The sequence below is a fragment of the Procambarus clarkii genome, chromosome 4, assembly GCF_040958095.1.
Source record: "Procambarus clarkii isolate CNS0578487 chromosome 4, FALCON_Pclarkii_2.0, whole genome shotgun sequence".
Lineage (NCBI taxonomy): Eukaryota > Metazoa > Arthropoda > Malacostraca > Decapoda > Cambaridae > Procambarus > Procambarus clarkii.
In genome coordinates, this window is record NC_091153.1 from 7,922,349 (window position 1) to 7,947,782 (window position 25,434).

The window sequence follows — 25,434 nt, forward strand, 5'->3', positions numbered from 1 at the left end:
ATTTGAAAACTTTTTGTGTATCCATTCTCACTGGTTTTGAACATTTAAGTGACATAGAATTATTGTCAATTCTCGGACTATAAACTCGCTTCGCGCACGTTAGCAAGCGGTTGTCTGATGTGATCCTACAACCCGTTCTCGCACTTTCTTTAAGTCAATATTGACTTATTAAATACTTGCATATGTGACATAATAATTTATTGTGAATATTTTAGTTTACCTTGTAAAACTTCATAGAAAACACCGACCTTACCTAACCTTCTTAGTATGTTAAGATAAGCATCTTATTGCTTCGTAATTACAATTATTACTTAACCTATTATAGGTATGGGTTAAGTAATAATTGAAATTACGAAGCAATAAGTTGCTTATCTTAACATACTAAGAAGGTTAGGTAAGGTCGGTGTTTTCTATGAAGCTTTTCAAGGTAAACTAAAATATTCACAATAAATTAGTATGTCACATATGCAAGTATTTAATAAGTCAATATTGACTTAAAGAAAGTGCGAGAACGGGTTGAATCCTAAGGTGTATTGCTGGGTGAGAGTGTGGCAATGGGCGCCTGACAGCTAAGTGGACAGCGCTTCGTATTCGTAGTCCTGAGGTTCCAGGTTCGATCCCCGGTGGAGGCGGAGACAAATGGGTAAAAAGTTTCTTTCACCCTGATGGCCCCCCTGTTACCTAGCAGTAAATAGGTACCTGGGAGTTAGACAGCTGCTACGGGCTGCTTCCTGGGGATGTGTAACAAAAAAGGAGGCCAGGTCGAGGACCGGGCCGCGGGGACGCTAAGCCCCGAAATCATCTCAAGATAACCTCAAGAAGATGGTGTTTACACCCTGTGGATATCACCGACCCGTAATCCCGCAGAAAGATTACACAATCCTTAGTTATAAGTCTTGAATGAGTGCTGGTGGGTTGATGCGCAATATTTGCTAATAACGTATAATTTCCGATATCGGGTTGGCGGGGACAGGCAGCCATGTACTTTGGCATATGGAAGTTCCCTATAGGCCAACTACTGACCTTCAAGATGCAAACCACAACAATGGCCTACCTACCGGTACATATTTTACTGCTAGGTGAACACATGCCTCAGGTGAGAATGGGTGCGTCCACCAAATTCATCGATTGTGTGCCGAGCACGGAGACTACTGTGCTACAGGACAATGACTGACATTTAGGCACCCGCATGAGGCAACATTAACGCGTTATTACCCATATTCTAATTTTAAAATTCTAAAGTTCTAATTTTAGAGCTTTAGAATTCTAAAGTAAAATTCTAAAATTCTAAAATTCTAATTTTAATTCTAAAGCTTACCACTTTGTTATTCATTAACTCATGTATGAAGGGTCGACTCACGAGTCTTTTCTCAACACTCATCATGAACCAGTCTTTAATAAACTCACACTCGACTTGAGTATGGTCCAGGACGGACCGAAACGTCTTCGTCGTCCCTTCACTTTCTAGTGTGTGGTCTGGTCAACATATTTCAGCCACGTTATTGTGACTCCTCGTCTGCGAGTCTTTAATCTCTCACAATCACAGATTCCGGAATAGCACTTTACACTTTAGCTTCGCATACACATCGTGAAATCTAAGATGTAGTATTGAGGCTGTGACAAAGTGATACCGGAATTTATTATTTATCGCTGTTAGGGACAGGTTGCACATGTGCAAGAAAGTTGTCGAGAATATTTTGAACTGTTGAGCTATATGAAGTTCTATATACCTTCACGAAGTGCTGTATACCTTCACGAAGTTCTATATACCTTCACGAAGTGCTGTATACCTTCACGAAGTTCTATATACCTTCACGAAGTGCTGTATACCTTCACGAAGTGCTGTATACCTTCACGAAGTTCTATATACCTTCAGGAAGTCCTATATACGTCAGAAAGTTCTATATACCTTCACGAAGTGCTGTATACCTTCACGAAGTTCTATATACCTTCAGGAAGTCCTATATACGTCAGAAAGTTCTATATACCTTCACGAAGTCCTATATACCTTCACGAAATGCTAGATACCACATATTTTAAACACGAAGAACTGAATCACGATTCAAGGGCAATCAGGCTTAAAATAACTCTTGTTGTGGAAATACAGAGGAAATCAGCCTCATTGAAAGTTCACACACAGGTCTGACCTCGAGTGGGACAGACGTGCCCAGCAGTGGGACAGGCACACAGCGGGGCCAAAGAGCCGAAGCTCAGCCCCCGCAAGCACAACTAGGTGAGTACATGAGAATGCTGGACCTAGCATCTATAGAAGTTTTACCCAGCTTCAAGACTGCGTCTAGCATCAGATAACATTCACACACTTCAACTGTACATTTGGTATCCCTGACGACAAGAAAACCTTCCAGTGACTTTACTTATTCATTTCTAGGGAATTTCTCAGACCTCAGATATTAGGTCAACCCGTCCACAACTCAAGTCCATTCCATCCAGCGGTCGACCCCACAGACGCTTTCATAAATGTTTACACGCTGTTCATTCAAAACAGGAATGTTCTCAAATTTAAATAAATATTCTAAGATATTAGAATATTGTGCATATATAGACATAAGTTAGGTTTTTTATGCACCCGCCAAAACCCCCTGTTTATGAATGAAAAACGGTTTACACACGACTCACAACTGATTTAGTTCGAACATTTCCGGAACAAGTGCTTCACTGACGAATTTTGTTCGAACCACAACGCTCTAAATGCTTCACCCACGTACTTCGAATACAAATAATCGCCAACAGAACCTAAACACCTAACCTAACCTAACCTAACCTAACCTAACCTAACCTAACCTAACCTAACCTAACCTAACCAGTGCGTAAGTATACACAATATGCTAAAATATATATAATAATAAGAACTTATTCTTGAGAAAAGTTCTCTTTTGAATGAACAGAATGTTAAAATGAATGAATGCGTCTTTGGGGTCGACCGCTGGATAGAATGGACGTGTTCTGAGGACGTGTTTGTTGAAGAGGTGAACCCCTGGCCAGGGTATGTCACCAGTCCTTCACCAACCACCACACGGAGCACTTGGTCACTACTGCTGTTTAATAGTGTTTATTTTACGTGTTGAAATATAAGATTACATTTGAGGTTTTAAAAGCAAGATCCACTATGGGGAAGGTGGAGTGCTTCTCGCCCGGAGGAGGCGTTATATGTATGGTTCTACTTATGTGTATTGGTTCTATTGCCTCTCATCCATCTAACGGTAAGAATACATGTATTTTCCTTTTTTTTTTTTTTTTTTTTTTTTCCTTAATGTAATTGTAATGCTTTGTTATTGTTGCTGAACACTCGCATAATTAATATTTTAAGATTTCTATATTCATAAATCTCTTAAATTGACTTTTTTTTTTCCACCTGGAACTTTGACTCGAAGATTATCTGAAATATACTGCTAGCTATTTTAGGACTGTCCTCGGTACAAAGCTCTTCCAAAAAAAAAAAAAAAGCTATACACTAACGTAGCCATAAATTCGACCCTTTTTAGACTATTTAACTACGTAAGATTTTAAATCTGAATTATGCTCATTACTGCACAAGTAAAGTTTATAAAGTCGTTGAACCTTTTATTTTAAATAATCTTCTGGTCTCCACTATTCAGAATGGGGTTTAGTACTAAAGTGCACCTAATTTCTTTGTAGACTACCTCTTACAACGGTTTAATTTGTTCACTTGTATTCTACTTTAAAGGTTAGTTTTTTCTTTTACAGCTATTCTATGGTTCATTCGAGTAAATCTGTTCTCGAACACTATAAATTTACAATTTTTTGTTAGACCTTTTTAAAAAGATAAAAGTACGAAGATGTGTTGCCGGTAGATAGTTTGGAAATATGGTTACTTAAAGTAACTTGGTTACAGATTAAGCTCTTAAACATAAGTCACTAAGCGTAGGCTTGGTCATTGGCTACATAACGCTGTAAATACTGACGCTCTAAATGTTTGGTCTTCGAAGTTCAAAACATCTTGGCACGTTCCCGGTGAATCTTGCGCTTTTATCTTTAAAAGTTTAAATGTTTAACATACACTTCACAATTTCTTTAACGTGAGCTCATCTTGCTTACTTAAACTATTTGGTTGTAAATGGTTGCCAACCATTACTGTAAAGTACAGTATAAAAAGTTAGTAAATTTTAGTCAAACCCTTCTGTAGATAAAAGTAAAAAAACTAAAGTACTAGTCATTCGGTTACAGAAACGTTCGGAAAGTTAATCCTCATACTGACGGCATTTTTATATATAATATTTATATAATAAAATTCCCTGGCCTTCTAAATAGTATTATGCATTTAAATCCACAACTTTAAAGTGATGCGTAATGGAATTTAACATTTGCATTAGTCTCGTCACTAGTTTTCCTAGCAGTTGAAACTGCTAGACTTGATAGCAATGCTATTTTTCTACCTAAAATATTAAATGGTTTTTTTAACATTTTAAATATTGCAGACTCAAACTGTTTTAAAACATCGCGAAAGGTGTGCGTGGATCCAGAAGATTGCTGCAAGTTCAAAGAGTCTACCCAAGAATTTGACGAATGTTGTAAGGAACATGGCTGCTGCCCTACCAACTGTGAAGACATTGAAGGTATTGAAGTGTTGGTCTTTCATTCTGAAAAGCACATCCACGTTTTACACAAACTTAGTATTTCAGTTTACCATATTTTTGTTTAAAGGTTAAGAGGCCAAAAAGTGTTTACTAAAAGTTCTTTAGTCCTTGAATTAAAGCTGCCATTTAAAGTGGGGTATACTATAGTTTGTAGGTAGTTTACCTACCCATGCAGCAGCTTCTGGTGGTATGAAAGTATCATTACTTTGATAAAAAGAACTGGACAAAATTTAATCTTGTAACGTAAATAGGTAGAAACAAATTGTCAGTGTTAACTAGCTTATCTTTAGATATTATTTTAGCTTAAATTATAGGTTTTGTTAAATACCAAGCTAAAAGTTCCCATTTTTAGCTTTATGCTTGCAAATTTGGTAATCAAATATTACCATATCATACGTTGCATCATTGGTATTCCCTCTTGCAGGCGCTGTTGGCGAGACCTGCAACATGGCTTCATCGTGTTGCAGATTTCCACCACAGTCTCGGCAGTTCCAGTACTGTTGCAACCTCTTCGGATGTTGCCCAGTCTGCCAAGACTTTTCAACAGGTGAGAGAAAACACTTTTCTAACTTGCTTAAAATACAAATCTTAATATGCATTGAAAAGGAAATGTTTGGATTTAATGGATTAATGTGGGCTGATAAAATATAGCTAATGGTAGACCTTAATGGTAACTTGCAGAATTGTTTGGAAATGAATAGAATGGTTAACAAGTAGTTTATTATGGCGTAATGCAGTGTATGTAAAGCTTTTGATTTAAGCCTTGCAAACTTCCTATTACAGGATGCTGCTACAATGGAGCCATGTATCAGTGGGGCGCCACAGTGGAGGAATTCCCTGATCGCTGCCTGGGTCTGGTGTGTGCAGCAAACGCCAGTGACGTAGAACCATTTTTCGCTGCTGTTATTGTTCCAGTTAAACTGCCCTGTGGAGGTGAGATTCGGGGAAAGTGCTAGTTTTGTTTCAAAAATGGTAAAGGGTTGCATTTTTATCTAAGTACTTTTGTTAATTACGGTATCCAACGTACCAAATTAGACCTGTGAAAAGTAAAGTGTAACGTTTTCTATACATTAGAAAGTAAAGTTGGTTGAATGGAATGAATTTTCTGATTCTGTCCCTTTAATTTTGCTAGTTTCAATGAAATTGCTGTAACTACCTACTTTCCTAATTTGTACGCAGGACTTCTCAATCCTACAGTATGAATACATTCATGGCTTCATCTTAATTTGTATTTAGGACAATGACTGCTTTAGGTTGCATTATAAAAATGCACGTGGTATACTTAAAACTGTTCATTGCATATTTTTTTCTTACCAAATCTTAAGAACACTTGGTGTGTCAAGACACGTTGAACTGCGTAGACCAAACGGGTCTGCTACAGGCTGAGGGCGCCACATGGCACCCTGACGAATGTAGCGAGTGTAGCTGCAAGAATGGCATCGTAGAGTGCCAGGACACGGTACAGTGTCCTGTCCCACTTCACGAACACTGTATACCAATCCCCAGACCGTGCTGCCCTCTGTGGAATTGTTCAGCGTGAGTATTCATAAATTGTTAGTCTTTGTTCCATTCTTTAGCTACTCAAATGGTCAGATACAAATACTCACTCAAATTTGTCATTAAAATTGGATTTTGCTCTAACATTTTTCTTGCCTCAAATACTAAACTCTATAATTTGTTTTGCTGTAAACTAATAATGGCTGCGTTAATAGTTACTCTAGTGGTTGCGTTGATGACTTTGGTCAAAGCCACGAATTGGAAAGTTCGTGGTACTCTACCCCGTGCTTCTACCACACTTGCACAACAACTGGCATAGTCACTAGAATAGAAGACTGTGCGAACCCAGAACCACCTCATCCTGACTGTGACCTTATCACTCCAGATGGTGAATGTTGTCCTCAATGGCACTGTAGGCAAGTAAAGTTCTTGATGTATTGACACGTACACTGAAAAATGTTCATCCTTTGAAAGATATTTACGTTTAATTATTACTTGAAGTGATCTTATCTTTACTTCTGACCTATAACAGAGGGTGTACAGATACTGAAGGGAACTACCATGAGCTTGGTCAAGAGTGGCCTGGGAGTGATGATCCCTGCACGAGCTTAAAGTGTACTTCGTACGGCATCAAAAAGAATAATGTGATTTGTGTAGATGATAATCCTCCTCATTCTGGCTGCTTCGCCTACACGCCCGTGGGAGACTGTTGTCCAAAATGGAACTGCAGGTTGGGTATTACTTTCTGCTGTTCACGCTGAATCTGTTGGTGAAAGTGGGAGGGACACTAGTTAAAGTTTAAACAGAACTAACCAGTGTAGGACCAGAGATTGGTCTGGTTAGCAGATTGCCGGGAGAGCAAAAGAATAAATTTTAGTTTATAGAATATTTAGATCTCGATCGCCTCTACTAGCACTGATAAGAAGTTACTTTAGCTTCACCGGCGTAGTGTTAACATAATTGTGCTATTAGTTTACTTTACGATGTAAATTTGTATAATTTTATTAGTGGGATGGTAAATGTTGGGACTTTAAGCTTTAAATACGTTCAAAAAATGTCTAGTGTAGCAAATGTTTAGCAGTGGCTTCTGTCTGCGGATTAGTTGCTAAAACCCAGACACGCATAGTTTCCCAAAACCTGGTGTATATGTATAATATATATATATATATAATATATATAATATATATATATATATTATATAATTTTAATTTTCAATAGGAAATAGTTATGGACACCTTTCTAATACATTGTTCACTTCCTAAGTGTTTCTTAAGGTTTAAAACGAAAGGCTGAATTCCTATTTTTCTTCTATAGTTTAGCTTTGCTATAAACTCAAAGGTTTCAGAATTGACTACGAGAACTTGGCTGGTGGGAAGTGCTGCTGGGAAGTGCTGCTGGGGAAAACTAAAAAATTTTGAAATTATTTAAATTTTCAGTGGCTGTGTAGACGAAAATATGAACTACTATGCAGTAGGTGAAGAGTGGGCGACTACTGATCCGTGCATAGTCTTCCAATGCACAGTACTGGGAATACAGTTGAAAACGGTTAGTTGTGCAACTACTGGTACACCGTTTCCTGGCTGTAAAGCTTACATTCCGGAGGGAGAATGTTGTCCAAAGTTCAACTGCAGGTGAGTGAAATAATGTTAATTTCGTAAACGATGTTACTTTAAGATTTGAGGCATCAATAACGAAAGTAAAGATATTAGACTTTATTTTCCTATCACAGACGTGGACGCAAATTTACAATGCTAACTAGCATATATATTTTCTTGTCCATGGACAATTAGATTTGTTAAACAAAAATTCAGCGACCAGTGACTATAATGCATAAAATGTTAATCTAACCTATAAACAGATTTGTCGGTGCTCCATAGAGTTAGAAGCGTCTTTTATGTAGTCATTAATGTGCGTTTACAAAAGTGACGGGCAATTCTGACCAGCTTCCATATACCATGTATGCAAATTACATGTATAAAAAAATTATCGTATCCATATGACTGTCATGCCATACTTTACAGGGTAAGATAGTTTGTATAGTAACTAGTGTAATATTAAACTATCAGTTGACCAGACCACACACTAGAATTTGAAGGGACGACGACGTTTCGGTCCGTCCTGGACCATTCTCAAGTAGATTGTCTTGAAATTCTATTTTCTAGTGTGGTCTGGTCAACATACTTCAGCCACGTTATTGTGACTCATCGCCTGCTTAAACTATCAGTGATAGATGCTTTTACACATTTTATTTCAAATTTCAGTGGTTGCGTTGATTCTACCGGTCATCACCAGTTGTTTGAGGTGTGGCAGACTGATCCCTGTACCACACACTTGTGTACCAAGACTGGCATACAGACTAAGCGTGAAGAGTGTAGCTTGGGTGTAATCCCTCATCCCACCTGCACAAAGTATACTCCTCCTAACAAATGCTGTCTGGAATGGAATTGCACGTATGTACTAAAGTTTCTGCAATATTTTGGAGATTTATTTAAAGGCTAGTTAAATTTTATACTTAAATAATTTTTTTCAGTTTTAAGTTTAAAATATTGCAAGAAGGTTAAAGTTAGGACAAGATAACTTTGAACTTTAGATACGTGGAAAACTTCTTGGCTAGTTAACATTATTCTAGTGCCAGTGAGTCAATTATTCATAGATTAATGCGTAGTTTACTTAAAATATGATTACGTAATACAAAATACTGTAGTAAGAGCCTATTGATACCTCAACATCTTGGTACTATACTATTAAAGACTAGACCAAGCTACTGGTTAGTGATAGGATGGCAAAGTGTCCTATTTGATCTCTTAATATTTATTGCATATTACTAAAAGACAAGAGATAAAGCCGTAATGAGGCTTTGGACCTATGCCTGGGGTATACCCAGATGCCACCTTAACAGAAGCCGCGGGAACCCTAGTGGGTGCAGTAGTATTCCAGGTTGCAATTACTTTTGGAAGTCTGTTTGCAGCGTGCATCTGACGCTAACCAACGCATAGGTTCGAATCGACATCACGGCTCTTGTGGATTATTATACACAAAGCTCATTGATATGAGCTGTTTTCTCTATTAGCATTAATTTTGTCTAATTTTTCAAAAGTTAGACTTTTAAAGCGGTGGTCTTTAACACTTGAAAGGTTTTTGTGCTATGACTTGGTTTTTCATTTTCTTCAGGGGATGCTTTGATAGTGAAAATAACTTCCATGAAATAGACAGCAAATGGAAACGACAAGATCCCTGTTTAATTTTTAAGTGTACTAAAGGTGGAATAAGTATGGAACGGGTCAACTGTACGAAAGTTACCAAGCCTCATCCTGGCTGCTCGGAACATACTCCAGAGGAAGAATGTTGTCCAGTCTGGAAATGCAGGTAACTAAAATTGGTTCATGAATATATGACCCTTCTAATCTGCAGTTTACTTGATAAAATGAGTAGTTCATTTGATGTTGGACATGAAACTTCAGATTTTTTAGTTGTAAACTTCTATCTTTTTTTAATGGTTTTAGTACCTGTATCGATGACGAGGGTGTACATCACTCCCTGTATGAGGTGTGGCAACCTGACCCTTGTACCACAAACTTCTGCACGAAAACTGGTATACAGTCTACACGAGAGACGTGTGAGCTAGGACCTGCGCCCCACCCAAGCTGTCAAATGATTATTCCTCCAGAAGAATGTTGTCCAGAGTGGCACTGCAGGCAAGGACTATTGTAATTCTTGTTTATATTATAGATTCCATACAAGGGTGGTAGCAGTTAATATTGATAAAATTTTGCCCCTGAAACGCTTCCCTTGTATGTGTTGATTTCAGTTCTGTATAAATTTTCCAGATATTTAACTGAAAGTGTGGCATCTGTGTTCTTGACAGTACTAAGGCAGACTGGGGTTTTATTTGTGCTAATTTTAGTGCTTCTTCCAGAGCCTGTTCAGACTCGAGCGGGGGTTACCACGAGATTGGTAGTGAATGGAGTTCGGAAGATCCATGTTTGAAGTTCGTGTGTACGGAATCTGGAATAATAATCAAACGCTTGTTGTGCACACGCATCGAGAGGCATCACTCCAGTTGCTATGAATATAAACCTAAAGGAGAGTGCTGTTTTAAATGGAATTGCAGGTAAGCTCTTCTTAATTGAAATGGAGGGAGAGGGGGAATTTTTTTCCCCTGTCTAAAATTTGCTAATTTTAATTTTGTTTTCAGTGGTTGCATAGACGACACTGGTGCTGATCATCCATTGTACGACTTGTGGAAGACGGACCCGTGTACCACCCACTACTGCACGAAGACTGGAATCGAGACTACTCGAGAGACTTGTGAACTTGGTCTATCGCCCCATCACTCTTGCAAGATATTTACACCCCCTGGAGAATGTTGCTCAGAATGGCAGTGCAGGTAACTGTACATTACTACTAATTCGTAGATTGAAATTTAAATAGATTTGAAATGAGTAAAGGTAAAATACACAAAGGGATGAGGTAGCTAAATTCGTCGATAACTTCATTAATTTTAGTGAACTGATAATTTTGTAACTTTTTCAGTGCATGTGTTGATGGCAGTGGAAAGTACCATGAACTAGGACAAAAATGGCGCACAGGTGATCCTTGCTTGGTTTACTTCTGCACTGATAAAGGAATAAGCATAATACGCTCACAATGTGAAGACTCTCCAGCTCCTCACCCAGATTGCTACAAGTATACTCCAAAAGGAGAGTGCTGCCCCAAATGGAACTGCAGGTGGGTACCCCCTTCACTAGCACACGCACACGCATAAGGGAATTGATAGGGTAGATAAAGTCTCTTTAACACAAGGGGAACACGCACAAGGGGACACAGGTGGAAACTGAGTGCCCATATGAGCCACAGAGATATTAAAACTTTTTTTTAGTGTCAGTGGTTGACAAATGGAATGCATTAGGGAGTGATGTGGTAGAGGCTGACTCCATACACAGTTTCAAGTGTAGATATGATAGAGCCCAATAGGCTCAGGAATCTGTGTGCCTGTTGATTGACGGTTGAGAGGCGGGACCAAAGATACAGAGCTCAAGCCCCGCAAACACAACTAGGTGAGTAAAACTAGGAGTACACACGCCCACCCCTTCCTTCCTTGGTGGATTACTTTAATTTCCTTTCTGATTTCAGTGGCTGCGTCTTCGAAGGTGTGTACCACCCGTTGTATGACGTGTGGAAGTCTGACCCGTGCACCACCCACACGTGCACAAAAAGGGGCGTGAACACCTCCAGGCAGGACTGTGAACACCAGCCGGCTCCTCATCCCACCTGCAGGAGCGTTAACCATGTGGGACAGTGTTGTCCAGCGTGGGAATGCAGGTTAGTTCTGGTCTAGTGTTCGAACCCCTTTTGACTAGTCCCCGTGGTATAGTTTGTAAGATTCTCCAGGCGTTTCGCGGGCGCTTTGGCATGGGTTCGTATCCTGGCCGGGGATGATGTGCTGGTTGTAAATCCTTAACTATAGCCTGTGCTTAAGCAGGAAAATGGGTACCTGGTTAAGATTTGGCGGGTCGTATTCCGGGATCATAAGATTAAAGACTTGCCTGAAACGTTATGCGTGCTAGTGGCACGTATTTCAAAGAATTTAAATTTCAAATTGAAATCAAATTCAAATTTTCAAAAAATGAAATCTGTAGTTAAACCCCCCCTTAACCTGCTTCTCTACTCCCCTCAACCTTCTGATCCACGAAGTTTTAATAGTTTACATAGTTTACAATAGTTTAATAGTTTACATAGATCTATTTGGGTGGTGGTGGGGCCCCTAGCCTACATTTTTAGTACGTTAGTACTGGCCTAAAACATAACGGGTGGAATGAGATGGTTCGCTATAACTTGTTTAAACTATTTACTGGACTTGATTTAAGAAAAATAACGCTCGGGTTGCCATAAATTCTAACATTGTTGCCAGTGGCTGTCTGATGAACGACGTGATGCACAAGATCGGTGATAACTGGACCTCGGGAGACCCTTGTATGGTCTTCCTGTGCACTGTGGATGGAATAAAGGTGAATCGCATAAATTGTACGAAGCAGACTGCTCCTCATCCTGGGTGTTCTCCATATACGGCAGTAAATGAGTGCTGCCCCAAATGGAACTGCAGGTGACTAGCTTGCGTTAAAGTGTAATTTGGATTAAATTAAGTTCTCTTGAAATAATGGTGTTGAGCGGCATATTTATCTTTATAGTGGCTGCGTTGATGGCGCCGGAAAGTTTCATCAGTTGTACGACCTGTGGAGGACTGACCATTGTACCACACACTTCTGTACCAAGACTGGTATAGAGACTAGGCTCAAAGACTGTCATCTAGGACCAGCGCCTGATGCCAGTTGTGTAGAGGTTACTTCACCAGGAGAATGTTGTCCTAGATGGCAATGCAAGCAAGTAGTGAAAATTTATTTTTTCCCCCTAAGGCCAAGCGTTCAATGAAAGCTCCATAGTTTAACAGAAGCTATAAAATTGCCATAGATCGAAAACACTTATCCATCCATTAAGCAGAGTCTGCTGTCATGAGTTTGAGTAAAAACTGATTGTTGCAAATTTTCTACATTAGTTAAAATTTTTAATTTGTTAAAAAAATTAGGTTTAAAAAATTTAACTAGGTGAGACTAGTAAACTTGCTGGAATTTGATCAAAATAGAAACCAGTTACTTGGTACTTGGGAGCTTTATAACTTCGGGTTGGTTATCGAATCGAAAGATTTCCTGACGAGACATGATTGGTAGTATCGTAGTACCTGTTGATTGGTAATGGCTGTTAAATTACTGGTAAGTTGGTATCAATGCTTTGGCGAGCCTCTCGTCCAGGAAAAGGTCAGAAATTTGAAGGGAAGGGTTGAAGATCTGTATAAAAGCCTAATATGCGCACTTCGTATGTCTCAAGGCAACTAACTTGTGCTAAACTAGCAAGTTACACTAGCGAAAGGCTTGCTTCCTGCATTATTAAGGTCCGTCTTAAATAGAGAAAATGGGTTCGTAATAGTGAAGGGAAACTTGTTCCATTTCCCAATTCTATAGTACTTATCAATTGTGAATGTTCTGTTGGTGGGCAGTACAAATCTTTTCTAGTTTCAGTCCTGCTAAACTGAATAATAGTTACTCGTTAGCATGCCCTTAATTGCCAATTTTATGGGAGTTTTAATGTCGATAGAAACGGAATTTTGAACTGGTTTAATGTTAACCTTTTCCTATAAAGATGAAAAATAACTTCCTATAAAGATGAAAAATAACTTCCTATAAAGCTGTAATCTGCTCTTAATTTCAGAGGTTGTTTGGATAGAGAAGGCAAGTATCACCCTATTGGCCAGGCCTGGAGCACAGAGGACCCCTGCATGCGCCTCGTCTGTACCCTAGGAGGAATAAGTATTGAACATATTAACTGTACGGCCGCATCCCGTCCGTATCCTGACTGCTTCGAATACACGCCATTAGGCGACTGCTGCCCCAAGTGGAACTGCAGGTAGGAAATTTTGTAGGCTTGTAAATCTTTCCTCCAAAGGGATGAGTTGGGAATATTTAAGTTTTCTGCTGGATAGAACTTGCTTACTCTCCCTTAAACCTGCAGAATAATAAATTTAGTTTGATGGCAGGCTTTAATTTCTGAAAATGCTATATTTAACCCACTGAAGTATGAGCCTAACTAGAATCATTCAGATGTTGGTAAAAGTTCAAAGTTTACCTCTGAGGGGAAACAAATTCTTTCCAGTGGCTGTGTTGCTCCTAATGGAACATACCACTCCTTGTATGATGTCTGGAAGACTGATCTCTGTACTACACAAATGTGCACAAAGACTGGCATACGCACTACGAAGGAAAACTGTACATTGGGACCTGCCCCTCACTCCACTTGCGAGAGATCTACTCCCCCAGGAAAGTGCTGCCCGGAATGGAATTGCAGGCGAGTAAATTTTAGTCGGCATGCGTAGCATAAAGTTGAACTAAATTGCTAGTTTTAACATGGCTTAATATATGATGGCTTAACATAGCTAAGCTAGACATTGGATATGTCCTGCTTTGCAGAAAGTTTTGGTAAAATTACTGTAATGCATCGTAGACAAATCTTAAACGGCTTGTTCTACTTGCCATGATGCAATGTCAATGAATATACCTTAGAAAGTGAATTGGTTTCAAACCGTAAATAAGGGGGGTTGCTGGAGAATATAGACCACTGAGGAATAGTGCACTAAAACTTAATAGTTCTATTATTTTGTATTAGGGTAGTTTACTGAATAGTAAACTAAATTTTGTAACCTGTATTCCAGGGGATGTCTGGATTCGACGGGAAAGTACCATGATCTTGGTACAGAATGGAGTACAGCGGATCCTTGCATGCTTCTAGTGTGCACTGTAGGTGGCATCGTTCCAAGAATAATGGCGTGTGTAGATAAACTAAAACCTCACCCTGACTGCACTAAATATGTACCTGTACTAGAGTGCTGTTCTAAGTGGAACTGTAGGTAAGTGGGGTTTATTTACTAATACTAAAGTATAAGGAACACTTTGGTATCACAAATTGGCTCTCAATATTTTTTTCCAGTGGTTGCACGGATTATAATGGAACATACCGACCCTTGAACCATGTATGGAAGCCTGAGCCGTGTACTACAGAAGTGTGTACGAAGGAGGGCATAAAGACTACCGTGAAAAAATGCGACTTGGGACCAGCTCCTCACGAAGACTGCCAGCAGTACACTCCTCCGGGTGACTGCTGCCCCGACTGGAAGTGCAGGTAAATGCTTGTGAAATTACCTGTCTATTTTTAAACTTTAAGAGCTAAAGCTATAACTTGGTAAAGCCTGTATTCTTTACTAATTGTCGTGAAACCACTTTTTTTTAACTATCCACCACTCGTTAAAAGCGAGTATAGTTTAGCTTTGACCTCGTGATGGGCAAATAGAATGAGAACATAGAAGTGGGAACTTTTTTTTTTTTTTTTTCTCGGTGGGTCTCTGTCGTGGGGGGGGGGGGGGGGGGGCGGAGTCTGCATATCGCTACTACGCAAGATATGTCGGTTACGTAAACAGTACAGTCGGTGGAAAGTATTGGACGTTGGTGTAGAAACCATTTTTACCCCCCCCCCCCCTACTATCAATGACTCGCGCACTTAACTGGAGCCAGTGCTACATAGTTCTCCCGGTTTGGTTCCTTTTGATAATTACTCCCTTAACCTGGGCAGTTGAGACAAATGGCTAGCGTCTGGCCTACAACCTCTGCGACACTTCTATTTCAAATATAGCTGGTCGGCAGTAACTATAATGGTAGTCTGTTGACGAAAAATGTCTACGTGCTATCTATCCAGTAGTTATTTTTAGTAGCTTTGTTCCCCCCCCTAATTAAGTGGTACTTTTTCTAAATTACTGGCTTGCAAATTAGTAATTGCTTCCCATAATCTCTTCTCGATGAGATTTGTTTGATCTCGAGCGGTTAATTATTTTTTCAATCTACCACTTTTTTTTTCCTTAAAGGGCAACTTGTCAGGGTGTTACCCTAACATCGGTCATTAAAGATTTAGATCGGGCATAAAGCCATATGTTCACTTAATGTCACTTCCACTTGGCGAAAGTCTTCACTGTAATAACCACTTCACTTTTCTAGTGGCTGTATGGACGACCTTGGAACATACCACAAGTTAAACGAAGTGTGGCACAGTGATCCCTGTACAACGAACAAGTGCACAAACTCTGGGATAACCACTACAGTGAAAGACTGTCACCTGGGACCTGCTCTTCACCCAACCTGCAAGAAGTATACTCCTCCCAGCGCATGCTGCCCTGAATGGAATTGCACGTAGGTAGACTGAAGTGACTTCAGCTCTTAGGATTATCAATTCTTGTATTGTAAGATGGTTCGGTTAGTTTTATAAATATAGAAATTTATCCATAATGCTGACTGAATCTTTTCAGTGGTTGCACAGATGGGTACGGAACGTATCACCCTTTGCACGATATCTGGGAAAGTGGTCCCTGCACGACAAATAAGTGTACAAGCCAAGGCATCAACACTACCGTCAAAGAATGCAACTTGGGACACCCTCCCCACGTTGATTGCCAGCAGTATACTCCCCCAGGGGACTGCTGCCCTGAATGGAAGTGCAGGTAGTAAAGTTAAACATTACAATGTTTGTTTTGGGTTGGGAAGTTCGGAAACTAGCTTCGGATTAGATGGGGTAAGCACGAATAGACACTATGGCGATATCTTACGAGCGTGATGTTTGCTCTGCATGTAGATGCTTGCAGTAAAACTTTCACCTCCAGATGGCAGTAAAGTTTAACGGAAAGTATTAAATATAAAAACCTTTAGTCTTCAAACTACATGCAATATAAAGTTTCTCAAAGTTTTAAAGACGGCCAGAAACTGCTTTGCTAGAACATTGTTAATATAACAAATAACATTGTAAATTTAATATAAAATGTGTGCAGACTTTAAATCTCTCCATCCTCATTACTTAAAGGGTGCTGCTGGATATAGAACTGCAGGCCCTTCTAGATCAAAAGTAGTCTCTTCATGGTAGTTCTTTTTACTCTACAGTGGCTGCACAGACAACAATGGCACCTACTACCAACTACACCAGGTATGGGAGAGTGATCCCTGCACTACTCGTACCTGTACGACTGATGGCATAAAAACTAATGTTAAATATTGTGGGCTGGAACCGGCGCCCCATTCTACTTGTCAAAAGGTTACACCTTCAGGAGAGTGCTGCCCTGAATGGAGATGCAGGCAAGATTGTAGTTTTCTCTTTTCCAGATAATCGGACTAAACTTTTACTATAGACTGATTGTACGCAAATCTAATTGTATATTTCATTAATAATCATTTTTATTACTTAGTGGGTGTACAGATAACGGTGGAAAGTACCATCCTTTGTACCATGTCTGGAGCAGTGATCCCTGTACAAATCACACTTGTACAATCGATGGTATAGAGACTGTTGTGAAAACTTGCTACACGGGTCCCGCTCCACACCAGAGCTGCCAGAAGTATACTCCCCTAAAAGACTGCTGTCCTCGCTGGAGGTGTAGGTAAGATGGACCTGAAACTAGGGTCACTTAAATGACCGAAGGAAAGTCCTGTGGAACTTTCAAAAGTACTGTATGAAAGGCAGATTTTCTTTAAAGCTTTCATTCTTGGTGATGAATTTGATAGGGCAATGAAGGGAGATGTTAGTGGTACTACAGAAATATTGCTAAACTGAACTAAAGAATAACATTTACACGTAAATCTAGATGAACAAGGGTATGGGGGTTGAAAATCCTAATTTCTCGTGGGAATTACTGTATTGATGGTACCAATGTATTAAACTTCAGAAAATGTAATTTGAAATGCACAGTGAAGTGTGAATTGGTTGATGGCTCCCTGTATAGATGAATTTGATGCCTAGTAAAGGTAACCAGACTTACTTTGTCTAAAGACTCGGTCTTGCTTTAAATTGTACAGTAATGTGATTGTCTTGCTTTCAAAATGCTTCCAGGGGCTGTTTTGATTTCGACGGAATATTCCACGACCTTGGCGAGAGGTGGAGTACAGATGATCCATGTGTGTTTCTCGTATGTACGGAGAAGGGAATTTCGAGAAATGTTACAGAATGTGTAGACTCCAGCCCTCTGCATCCTGGCTGCTTTAAGTACAAGGCTTTAGGAGAGTGCTGCTCTAAGTGGAACTGCAGGTGAGCCTTTAGAAGTTAAAAATTCAAAGTGCGTTTTAAGAAGCTATAGTTGGTTAACGAGGCTTTTTCAAAGATTTTTGTATTTGATGGCTTAACAGTATTGGTAAAAGTAATTGGTATTGGTCTAACCATTGGACCAATAAGTTTCTTGAAAGTATTAAATGGTAAATAACTGAGGTAACTATCTTAAGGTCCAAAATTAGCAAATGAGTAACCGTTTAATCTATAAGATGGCTAAAGCTGAGATAGGTACCAACTGACTTTGCAGTGAACTAGTTATTTTACATCTTGGCCTACTGGGTACATTCCCTATAAATGTTACAGGGCTTGTTACTGTAATATGTACTTTAAAATTGGCAAGTACTTAAAATGGGTAAATATTGAATGCATTACACAAATTGTAAGTCTACAGATTTTTTAATTGGTTTCTAATCTAATTATTCTTACAATCGGTATTAGTAGGGTGAGGGACATGGTGTATAGTTCCTCTAGAGGTAGTTTATACTACCCCACTCAATCTTGGACCTTCAGCCGTACTCGATGTACCTAGAAACAAATGTTGGACCAAGTTATTACTGAAACTTTACACAATCTAGATTACTAAATCCGATAATGAGGGTATTTAATATGGAACATTTCCTGTTTTGTATAGAATATAAAAATTGTGGTGGCCTAAATTTTAGCTTGGTTTAAAGTTACATATTGTTTACAGTGGCTGTACAGATGCCAATGGGACACATCATGCATTACACGAGGTATGGAAAAGTGATGATTGCACCACACACACTTGTCAAAGTGATGGCATAAAGACTACAGTAACCCATTGTTACCTGCCACCTGCCCCTCACACTACCTGCCAGAAGCATATTCAACCAGGAGAGTGTTGTCCTCTGTGGAAATGCAGGTATGATATATTTGAGTCTCTTCCCTTGTTAAGATTCCTTAGTGCTGAGTAGTCTCTGTTCAAAGATTGACGAGAGCAAAGCATCTTTGAGACTTGTAACCGTTTGAGCATCACGGGTATATGTAACTTAATTTTAAGCACGTAGTGAAGTTTACAATTTTTTTTTCCGATGTTCACCAGTTATACTAGGTACATGAAACTAGTGGGAAAGTGATGCTTCTTTAAGTGGTTTAATAAACTTGTCCCAATTAAACATGATTATTTCGTACTTAAAATGCGTACTAATGTCTGGTTGAAAATGGTAAAAAATCTGAGCACAATGCATAAATGAACGGTAAAAAATTATTAAATTTTGTAATTACAGATTAGTCTTCTACTAAATTTACCACATCGGTTAGATATTTGTAGTACTTGCAGCGTCTAATGACTTGTATAAGAATTCTAGCCACAGGAAGGCTCTTAAACTGAAAGATAAAGTGGTCCTTTCTAAGGAAATGTCTACATAGGTAACTAGTTCCAGGTGGGAACATTGGGGGAGGGGTGGAAATGCTTCACAATTACCTGTAATACTTATTTAACTTGGGCATTTTGAGAATATTTAGGTTCTCTAGGTATTTACATTCTGCTAGTCTAACTTGAACAGTATACTTTAAACGCCGTAGAAAAATGTACCACTTTGATGAAACCTTCCATCCTCGTTTTAAAAAATTTACTGTTAAATTTTTTAATTTTACCTAAAGTGGCTGTATGGACACCTCTGGAGCCTACCATCCTTTGTACGACGTCTGGAAGACTGATGCCTGCACCACACATGTTTGTACAAGCGGCGGCATAAAAACTACAGTGAAGACTTGTGACCCAACTCCTGCTCCTCATCACACCTGCATCAAGGACTCTCCTCCAGGAGAGTGTTGCCCTCGCTGGAAGTGCAGGTAGGGAGATTTAACACGTTTAATAAATCACTTTTTTTTTTTTTTTTTTGACCATGAAGATAGATTTTAAAATGAAGTGTAGTGTCTTATCGAGTGACTGCTCATTTTAAACCTTGTGCTAGCAAGTATAAGTTTCTATAGGAAATCTAAAAAAAAAAAAAAAAAAAAAAAAAAAAAAAAAAATTGAAATTCCTGACATTTTGAAATTGGTAGACTTCACACTAAGCTTAGTTATGTACATAGTTTATAATAAAAACAATTTATTGAATCTAATTTGTTAAAATTAGATTCCGGCCCAATTGCCTACCCCCATTATGCTTCTCTGAAAGATGGTTCCAGCACATGCATGAAAGTTATAGCTGGAAAAAGGTTCGTGTATGTCAGGTTTATGAACTTTAAGTATTCAATTGCACATTAAATACATCTTGTATATTTACAGGCAAAGCATTGGTATGTAATGCCCCTCCTACAAACTAGTACTTATTTTTAGACTTTTACTAACAATCAAACGGGCAGGTTAAGAATAATTATATGCAAACGATGGGTCACAATAACTTGGATGAATAAGAATTTCTAGATTTTAAGTTGGTGAAACTTGTCTAATTATTCCTACACTGAGTTTGCAAGTTATAACCCTTATGCTAAAAGTAGCAATAAATGCTTAATATTAAATTTAAGTCTTCAAACTTTGCCATGAGCTTCAGGGTTGTGATCTTTCATTCGTGCATTGTTAAAACGGCTGGTAATAATACGGTTAATTTCGGAAAGTTCCTTGGTATGAAAAGTTTCTGGTAATAGCGTTGCTTGTAGAGGAAAGGAATACAGTAACCTCGTGCTTGACTTACCAGAGACTAAAGTCTTTATCTTCCTCGCTAACGGTGGGAAGAGTTCAGTTGCGTTTCAGGAGCTTTGCCAGAAATCCGCGGGTAATGAAGTAACACTTAACACCAATTCGGAGTTGCAAGTTTTGTAACTAGAAAAGATTCTTTTTATTAATAATAGTTTTAACATTACAGTGGCTGTAGAGATGCCAATGGCACGTACCATCAGTTGCACCAAGAGTGGTCCAATGACAACTGTACCAAGCATAAGTGTACAAGCGATGGTATAAAGACCACAGTAAAAGACTGTCGCTTGGGTCCTGCTCCTCACATCAGTTGTCAAGAGCACACTCACCCAGGAGAGTGCTGTCCAAAGTGGAAATGCAGGTGGGTTAACCGTTTTAGTGTGGGGAGGAGGTGAACACTCTGGACCTAGTTAGTTTACCACTAAAAATAGTTCTCACTATGCAGGCGAAGTCGCAATAACGTGGCTGAAGAATGTTGACCAAACTTCACACTCGAAGGTGAAGGGACGAAGTTTTTTCGGTCCGTCCTGGACCATTCTAAAGTAGATTGTGTTGATCATCGAAGTAAAGTCTCTCTCTCAATCGACTTGAGACTGGTCCAGGACGGACTGAAACGTCGTCGTCCCTTCACCTTCTAGTGTGTGGTCTTGTCAACATGGTTTTCACTAGTTATGCTTCTGAAGGAAGTGACAAATATTCTTGGCTAGTATTAATGGTAGACTTCGACTACTAAACTTCGGTGACGGTCTACAAAAAGCAATTATTGTAGCAATTGACCAAAATTTCTCATTCCTTACCTCTACATTCTCCCCAATTTTACTGTAAACACTGACGGTCTCATAACACTGACCCTTGACCAGGATAAGAGTATTAGACGTGTTTTAGTGACCCTAAATATTTAGTAACGGAAAATTCTTGAAAGTCGGAACTCCAAACTGTAAAGTTAATGTCCGTAACAACTAACTTGTTAAATTTCTTCTGTATTTAGAATAGTTGGTAGCAACGTGGCTGAAGGTGTCTAAAATTTCGGTCAATTAAGACTTTCTAATGGTCCAGGACCGAACGAAGCTTCGTAGTGTCTTCCTCTTCTGATGTGTGACCGTCATATCTTAAATCTAACGAGGCAAAGTGGTCGGTAATTTGTAGTCTATTGAAAGTAAGCAAAATTGTAAATGAACTTGTGTACCTCTTAAGGTACTTATAACAGTTACTTAAAGTAACTTGTTTTTTCTAGAAGGTACTACATCGAAATTGGTAAATTATAGTGCACAATTCGTATAGGGAACCAGAATCTGATAAGAGCTTACTGGCACTTCAAATATTAATATTACTGAAAATTACGTTCACGGGAAACATTGCCGGGTAAGGTCTTGTTATGGGTTCATTGGTTTAAGTTTTATGCACGTGCAAACATTGGTACACGTTTAGGTGCCTCTTGCACTCGTGACTATTTGCTAGTTTAATGGTCAGTTACCGTAGTTTTACATGTAAATTCTTGCAACAATAGCCAATCTAAAATTAACGCGAGCTAACCAAAGTTGAAACATCAGTTTGGTGTGAAAGATTAAAAGAATCAATCTTTTCAGCGGCTGTACGGATGATAATGGGACGTATCATGCCCTGTATGATATGTGGAGCAGCGACGCCTGCACCACACACGCCTGCACAAGCGATGGAATAAAGACCTCGGTGAAGATCTGTGATATGGGACCTGCGCCTCACAGTAGCTGCCACCAGCACACTCCTCCAGGGGAATGTTGTCCTCGCTGGAAGTGCGGGTAAGCTAATCTGAAGAATGGTTTTCCCCCAGAGGGGTGGGCAGCCTTGTTCTTGAAGCTACCTGGGGAACACGCCATTGTTCCTCGACTCTTGTATAGCATTAAGCAACTCCTTGACATGCATATTGGAGCAATAAATTTAAAAATTTGATCTGCTAGTTTGAAGAATTTTATTGCTAGGCAGTAAGTGCTTGTGCATGCAATTCATTTATGCACAATTATGTATGTAAACTGTTGCAGAGAGTGCGTGGACGACCAGGGGACCCATCACGGGGAAGGAGAGAGCTGGCAGGATCCTAGAGACCCCTGCAAGATGTGCACTTGCACGCAGGGCAGTTTATCTTGCTCTGTGATGGACTGCGCCCCTCCACCTCCCTGGCCTTGTGATCCACCAAGGCTCCCCGGGCAGTGCTGTCCAAACTATTGTCCCAGCCCGTAAGTAAAACTCCCCCACTACTTCCCTTCTAGCATAAGTCTTGGTACACAAGCCTTTAAAACGCCCTTACCGGCGCCCTGCTCTGGAAGTACTTTCTAAGGTTTTGGTAGAATCATTCCCCACGTCAAAACCACTGATTTTAAGTTTTAAAACAAATAGTTTTAAGTCTAACTGCAGTGGCAAGAATTCTGCTTAAATCCTTTATTTCCTCCGGCAGTGTGAGCACTTCATCATTCTTCCCAGTCATCCTGGATGGTTGTGTGGATGACAACGGCACTCGACGCAAGTATGGAGAGAAGTGGACTCATCCCTCGGACTCCTGCAGGGAGTTCCAGTGTGGCAGGATGGGCAAAATACAAAGATTCAGATATTGTTAAGGCAAGATTTAGATTTCTACCTCGTTCTTGAAGCGATTAACTTGAGCACTAGTCTAACCCGTTTCTTAAGTTACATGAACAGAACCTCAAATTGTGAAATAGATTGCCTAATCATTGAACTATAACGTTTAAGTAACTCTAATGTCGGTGTAGTCTGGGCTGACTCGCCTTGCATATTTCTGAAACTTGATAAAGTGCAGGTATTGAAGAGCAAAATGTATTTTAAATGTTGTATAATAAGTGGCAGAAGCTTTAACATGTTGTAAAGTTAAAAACTCTGCTTTCAACATTAACTATTCTTTTCTAGGACTGGCAAGCGGCAGCAGTGGCCAAAATTATCCTCAATGTAAAGTTTTAAGTTTAATTAAAATATTTATATACACGTCTTGATGGTTTTATTTCCACAAGTTTTCTACATCCTCTATAAAATATATAGATGCAGATTTTACTTTATGATTGTAGGAAAGAAATTGCGTAGTGTACAAAGCCTGCTCTACTTGGTTCTACAGTACACTTGATAACTAACTCAAGCGCAGGAATCTCTAGCAATATCTAGTTATCAGATTAATTGTAATTCTGAAAGGTGGCGGCAATTAAGTTTTGCCCTTAAAAACCTAAAAGAGTAAAGTAGCGCACTTTTGTAAGTGTATCGTCCTCTGATTACAGTGTGAATGAACAGTGAACAGTGGCAGAACAGATTACATGAACAGTGATTATGCCTCACATTTGATGGTGCTACATAGCCTTCCCTGTTTGGTGCCTTACTTTCATAGTTGCTTGCTTAAAGAGGTGGCACGGGCATGAATAGCCCGTAACTTTGCTGGGACACTGCGTGCTTCATAAGAGCCAACTGCCCAGAAGTCTTGAGCGTGAAGGCAATAGTAAAAGGGGGTGGCGCTTGTATTCCTGTGGTGGTGACCTCGTCCTCTCGAGGGCTTCGATCTTGACCTGCCTGGCTGTTTGCTAGCCATGGTTAGAGCAAGAAAGGGGAGGGAGCGAGTTCCGGCTCCCCTTACCTGCAGAGTTGGTGCATAAGGAACTCCTATGAGGCGGCCGAGCATGGAGTCTTGGTAAATTTCTTCCTGTGTGTGTGTGTTCCTCTGTTAAATTTCTTCCTTTCCTTAAATCTAATGGATGCAGCTAGTTGGATGTGGGTTTAATGGGGGTTGTGGCCCACCTGTAAAGATAGACAAATCTGCTAGACTGGTTCAACAGTGTGAAGTAGATACTGCGATTGGTCCCAGTTTCATAGTATTAGTTCCTGGGTTACTGTTTTTTCAATGGTGGCTCTGGTACTGTTACTTGCCCTCCCACTACTCTAGGTTGCTAATGGTTTAACCTTGCTTTATGGTTTGCCTCTATGGCGAGGGACTGTAGTCAAACTTCCGAATACGTTGCATGAAAGTGGCCACTTTTTGGACTCCTGTGGTGGCCGGCCATGATCTCCCGCCCCTGAAGTCTGATGGACTTTAGGGGCGGACCCTAACAGACCCTAAGTCTCGGCAGGTAAGACTCCATGGCTACGGTGGTCTGACCTGGCCTTGTCTCTGGCTTATTCCCTTGTGATCCCTTATATTCTCCAGCCTCTTCCATCGTAGGGTCGACCTCGGTTTCCAGTAATGACTAAGATTTCAGTGCCGATTAATATACGGTTATTGCAGCACTTGGTAGCCATCATTCAGAGGTGAGAGGCGATGTCCTCATCATGGTGCATAAACCTGCAGCCACTGCAGATGCATCCCCCACAATCTTACGCTGCTTCATGGGCTGAAAATGTTTAGTCGATGATTCGAACCTGCTGTGACTACTTGATCCTGCACATTCAGACTGGATGGTAGGCTAAAGTTGCCCCATCTATACTGGCACTTTTGTTGACTTTTCCCAGTCTCCTTCAAAGTGTTGCCTCCAAAGGAGGTAACAATAGGTGCCATCACACTTGGGTCTAGTTTGGGTATGTCTTGAATACTTGTTCCACCTGTCTTGTTCAGATTTCTTTTCTCAATCCAAGCATCTTGTAGAATCACTGTCGGAGCCAGTTCCATTTCATGGGATATTTTTTAAACTTTCTGCAGAGGCAAAACCTTTCGAAATGCCCGCGGTTGTCTTTCAGAACTTGTCTCCGGTGTTCCGAAGTGTTTGAGGAAACGCTTCCCCTTTCCTGCATAATCTCTGCTAGTCATCCATCGATATACACCTGGCATGCTTCTCCTCGACACCCATAACTGTCAATGTACCAAAGTTTTCCTTCTCTATCGCATCCTAAAGCCTTCCCGGTTTGGTGCCTTCTGATAATTACTTATTTCTAGTCTATCCTGTTGTAGTCAAAATTCAATATTGGCTGTTTAACTCTAGATTTAAGAAACTAGTTTTGCTGGGTTCCCAG

The 25,434-nt window shown here is 39.8% G+C and overlaps 1 protein-coding gene across 3 annotated transcripts; it reads left to right on the forward strand.

Moving 5' to 3' along the window:
• Positions 1–3,006: 3,006 nt before the first annotated feature.
• On the forward strand, positions 3,007–23,436 carry LOC123751516 (kielin/chordin-like protein). Of its 3 annotated transcripts, none has more exons than XM_069332692.1 (33): positions 3,007–3,221; positions 4,458–4,595; positions 5,041–5,163; positions 5,400–5,549; positions 5,942–6,152; positions 6,329–6,529; positions 6,646–6,843; positions 7,550–7,744; positions 8,375–8,563; positions 9,285–9,479; positions 9,617–9,808; positions 10,030–10,224; positions 10,309–10,500; positions 10,647–10,841; positions 11,247–11,435; positions 12,025–12,216; positions 12,302–12,493; positions 13,377–13,571; positions 13,818–14,009; positions 14,374–14,568; positions 14,649–14,840; positions 15,707–15,898; positions 16,015–16,206; positions 16,640–16,831; positions 16,942–17,133; positions 17,583–17,777; positions 18,490–18,681; positions 19,422–19,613; positions 20,630–20,821; positions 22,047–22,238; positions 22,479–22,673; positions 22,892–23,052; positions 23,359–23,436. In XM_069332692.1, exons 1-32 carry the CDS (start codon positions 3,128–3,130, stop codon positions 23,049–23,051), a joined length of 5,901 nt encoding a protein of 1,966 aa, XP_069188793.1. In that variant the 5' UTR covers positions 3,007–3,127; the 3' UTR covers position 23,052; positions 23,359–23,436. The 3 variants fall into 3 exon arrangements, with proteins under 3 accessions (XP_069188793.1, XP_069188804.1, XP_045589560.2); XM_069332703.1 differs by having other exon boundaries at positions 6,338–6,529; XM_045733604.2 differs by having other exon boundaries at positions 22,892–23,436.
• The last annotated feature ends 1,998 nt before the right edge of the window (positions 23,437–25,434 follow it).